Consider the following 5,000-nt stretch of genomic DNA (forward strand, 5'->3'; position numbering starts at 1 on the left):
AGGGAGAGAGAGAGAAGAGAGGGAGAGAGAAAGAAGAGAGGGAGAGAGAGAGAGAGAGAGAGAGAGAGAGAGAGATGGGGGGATGAGGGACACACACACACACAGAGAGAGAGAGAGAGAGAGAGAGAGAGAGAGAGAGAGAGAGAGAGAGAGAGAGAGGGAGAGACAGAGGGAGGGAAAGAGATAGAGAGAGAGAGAAAGAAGGGAGGGAGAGACAGAGGGAGAGAAAGAGAGAGAGAGAGAGAGAGAGAGATAGAGAGAGGGTGAGGGGGAGAGAGAGAAAAAGGGAGGGAAAGAGAGAGAGAAAGAGAGGGAGAGGGAGAGAGAGAGCCTAACTCGCTTGTATATTTACAGTGATAATGTTATATCAGTGTCCCCCAGGCAAATCCAGCCGTTTTGAAGTGAACACAAAAAGCTTTGCCCAAAACTTTTGAACATAACTTGATAAAAAAAAAATCCTCCTGTACTTGTTAAAAAAAGAGGGACTTTCCCCTTACACTCTCTTACCTGTCGCCAGGTGATTTTATTCATCATTGTATGGCCCATCCAGTCAAGTGCCGCATTGTCTAGATGTTACGTCGAGCAGCAGACGATTTTATTCAGCTAAAGTCTGTACCAGAATGGACTTGGCTCGCAATATCAAAATATATTTAGTAGGGCACACCTTATATATATATATATATATATATATATATATATATATATTTATATATATATATACATATATATATATATATATATATATGTGTGAATAAAATAGTTTGAGGGCACCTAGAATAAAACAATGAACACTTCAGTGAGTTTTGTCTCACTTAAAAATATTATTCTGGTTAAAACCAGCTACCTTTACCTCCTCTTACGTACTGCTAACACAAATCACGTTATGTAAGAAAAGACTAATACTTTATGATCTCATTACAAAGAAAAATAAAAAAGAGAAAGAAAAAATATTCTTAAACTTTACTTTGTTACACAGCATAAAAAAATGATGACTGGTAACCTTCTCCTTCGTTGGTGCGTAAAAGGTTGTCATATTGACTATTTTCGTTACTAATTTTACAACAAATTTGCTGAAAACGTCGACGTCTTGACGTCAAGTCGTTCGTCTTCGACAGCGATATGACGTCATTCATAAGCCCCGCCCCCTTTACACGTGGATAGAATCTCGTATACTATATATAAAAAACTATCTACTCGAGTTGGAAATGTGAAGCGCGATGACGTCATGTCGTCCTCAGGCTTACTGAGGTAACGACATGACGTCACTCGTAAGCCCCGCCCCCTTTCGATTTTGTGTTAAAGGGGGGCGGGGCTTGAGTGTAAATCACCAGTGAGTAACAATAATCTCAGAGGCTTTGTTAATTTCTTAGATTCTTACGTCGCAATAGCTGTACAGCAAAACTCCCTTCCACTCACACACACACACACACACACTGTATCCAATTCAGGTAACTTGAGAGACGATCCCAAACCAACGATAGATTTCCTTTAGTGTCTCCTCTTCCCCTATTAATCAGTACCGCGATCGGACCTCGTTTGACCGCTACGGGGAGCACCCCCAACCCTCACCCAATCCCTCCATGCCACCCGAATCATGATGGAACCTTTTCTTTGTTCAGATTTATATTCTTTTTTCGAAAGACTTCAAGATTTGAAGAAAATATTGGTATTTTTGGCAAAACTTCAAGATACACACACACACAACTCGGTGGCACGGTTGGTAGAGTCCCCGACTGTCACTACGGTGGTCTGGGTTCGAATCCTGCCCAGGGCTGAAATAATTTCAGTATCGCTGCGCTTCGAGTCGTTACTCCAACTCTCATGGGCGGGGAGGTGGGGGGTGTGCGCGTGTAATGTCACAGCATTACCCATAGATCGGTCATACGAGCTCTGAGCTCTCTTCCGGAAGGGAAATAGCTGTCGATCAAGAGTCCAGCACGTGATCCAAAGACCAAGGTGAACACACACACACACACACACATATATATATATACATATATACACACACACACACACACATATATATATATAGACAACAATAGCTGCTTCTACCTGATTCAACTTCTTGTTCAAGTCGATTTTAATGAAAACGAAAAATAAATAAACAAGTGAATAAATAATAAACGAAAATACAAGGTTTCAGTATTACATTACATTTTTCTCTTCTTGGAGCTTTTCCAAGATCAAGTATTAAGCAAATAGTACTAATAGTGCTGAAAACGATCATTGCATAGTGGGACACGGATAGCAATACAGCCAATACTGAGGAGGGATAGAGAGAGAAAGAGAGAGAGAGAGAGAAAGACAGACTGTGTCAAAGGGCTCTTTATGTACATATTCCTCTTTGTCAAAACACCCACTCTTGTTCGTTCCTCTAAATGAATCTCTTTGTTTTTCAGTATCTATTATTCATTAATGTTACTACCACGTGCTCTGGAGGCTTCATCGAAAGCGTGCTGGTCTCGCATCCGCTCAGTTGTGGGTTCGAGTCCCGCACTCACATTCGCAGCAGTGACTGTTGGCTGCCTCGACAGTCCCTAAAGCGCATAACAGGGCAAAGATGACGGCTTCGGCCGCAGTTACTCACCTGTTATCATAACCTCATTATTATTATTATCATCATCATTTGTGGGTAGGAGGTAAAGGGAACACGGGCTGAGGGAAATACTTTTATTCCTAACTAGTTTCGCCTGAGTGGTTTCTTCAGAGGAATAATGTTCGAAGTCAAGTTGGCTAATTTATACATGACAAGAAAGGGACGAGGCGACGTCTCTTGCCGGAACACCAATCAACGACGCCTGCCGGTGGGATGAGTTGTCCGCCGTTCACACATTATTATTATTATTATTTATGCTATTAATTATTACTATTATTATTATTATTATTTTATTTATTATTATTATGATTATGATTATTATTATTATTAATTCTATTTATTATCATTATTACTATTATCATTATTATTTTCTTCAGCCCGGGAGGATGAGGGGAAGCCTTGCGGAGTCCAGTGGGAGCTTCGTGTCTTTGTGGGTGACCACTGTGACGACCAGCCCCACAGGAGGTCCTGCGTCAAACTGGGCATCAGGTGAGTGGCACACTTTCGAACTTTTCTTCTGGTTAAGGCCAAACGATTTCGTCCAGTTGTTGTTAGGGATTGAGAAAAATGAAAAAGGATTAAGTCTTGACTATGAAGGGAGTGGGTGGGGGATGAGGGTGAGGAAGTATGTGTGAATATTTTGACGCAGCCTGAAGGGATTTTCCCCCGTCTTCTCTTTTTCTGCATGGGGGGACGGAGAGAGGGGGGGGTCACCGATTAAATGAAGCGGCTTTGCTGTGGATGTGCTGTGTCTTGCTGCATTGCTTTTGAACCAGGGCAGTTGGAGATGCAAGAATGACCTGTCATCCAGGAGCCAAGAAAAGAGGGAGTATGTGGGGATGAAATAGGTGGGAGTGGATTTATACCTTTGACTTTGGCTACCTCCCTTGGCATGGTATATAATATATATATATATATATATATATATATATATATATATATTATATAGCATGTGACATTCTACCTCCGAGCTGAGCTTTTACCTCTAACGCAGCTTACACACAAATCAACGTAAAAGTCCTGGGAGAAATTACACAACATTTCATAAGTATTTACTTAGCCTTGAATAGAATCATTCTCGGGTAGATGTTCGCCACTTTTAACGAATTCTTCTTCATTCAGGTTAAGCCATTAAAAGGTTAATAGTGCCTGGAAGTGATTGATCACAATGAGAACTAAATACTCGAGGAGGGATTAAAGGTCACGGATAGGCGATGAAAGAGGAGGACAAAGATGAATAAGACAAGGAAGAGGAACACGGAGGAGGAACAGGAGGAAGAGAAAGGGGAAGGTGCAGCGAGGGTAGGAGTACAAGGAGAACGATGAAAAGAGGAGGAGGAGGAACTATGAGATGACGGCATCCTACAATCCTGCACCAACCTTTTCGATCGAGGAGGAGCAAGAGGAGGAGGAGGAAGAAAGGGAATGTGGAGCGAGGGGAGGAGTACAAGGAGAACGATGAAAAGAAGAGGAGGAAGAGGAAGAGGAGGAGGAGGAGGAGGGGTAGGAACTATGAGATGACGACATCCTACAATCCTGCACCAATCCTTTCGATCGAAAGCAGTCCACCCCCCCCCCAAAAAAAAATAATAATAATAATCTCACGCTCTCTCTCATTCTCTCTTTCTCTCTCTTCCCACACAGACGCCTCCAGTACGCTCCGGCCAAGCAGGGGAAGCAGCCTGTCGCTTCGGGCGCCAAGGAATTCCTCCTCTCGCCAGGGAAACTACACATGCAGGTCACCCTCGACAAGCAGGTCAGATATTCGGGTCACCCTCAAAAAGTAGGCTAGAGAATTAGGTCACTCTCGACAAGCAGGTCAGACATTCAGGTCACCCTCAAAAAAGTAGACTAGAGAATTAGGTCACTCTTGACAAGCAGGTCAGACATTCAGGTCACCCTCAACAAATAGGCTAGAGAATTAGGTCACTCTCGACAAGCAGGTCAGATATTCAGATCGCCCTCAAAAAGTAGGCTACAAAATTAGGTCACTCTCGACCAGCAGGTCAATTATTCAGATCACCCTCAAAATGTAGGCTAGAGAATTAGGTCACTCTCGACAAGCAGGTCACCCTAAAAAAGTAGGCTAGAGAATTAGGTCACTCTCGACAAGCAGGTCAGATATTCAGGTCACCCTCAAAAAAGTAGGCTAGAGAATTAGGTCACTCTCTACAAGCAGGTCAGATATTCAGGTCACCCTCAAAAAGTAGGCTAGAGAATTAGGTCACTCCCGACAAGCAGGTAGATCACCCTCGACAAGGCCAGAGACTCAGGTCACCCTCGAAAAGTAGACCAAAGACTTAGGTCACCCTTGACAAGCAGGTCAGACTCTTAGTTCACCCTCGACGAGCAGGTCAGAGACTTAGTTCACCCTCGACGAGCAGGTTAGAGACTTAGTTCACCC

At 43.1% G+C, this 5,000-nt stretch overlaps 1 protein-coding gene across 1 annotated transcript in view; it reads left to right on the forward strand.

Moving 5' to 3' along the window:
- The window catches only part of LOC143036535 (arrestin homolog), a 91,549-nt gene that overhangs the window by 80,591 nt on the left and 5,958 nt on the right, over positions 1-5,000 (forward strand). The window contains exons 5-6 of the mRNA XM_076204009.1: positions 2,974-3,085; positions 4,241-4,352. Of these exons, the coding sequence (XP_076060124.1) occupies positions 2,974-3,085; positions 4,241-4,352 (224 nt within the window). The remainder of the gene's footprint in view (positions 1-2,973; positions 3,086-4,240; positions 4,353-5,000) is intronic.

The sequence above is a fragment of the Oratosquilla oratoria genome, chromosome 20 (genome assembly GCF_046742065.1).
Source record: "Oratosquilla oratoria isolate Oo_2021 chromosome 20, ASM4674206v1, whole genome shotgun sequence".
In the NCBI taxonomy this organism is placed as follows: domain Eukaryota; kingdom Metazoa; phylum Arthropoda; class Malacostraca; order Stomatopoda; family Squillidae; genus Oratosquilla; species Oratosquilla oratoria.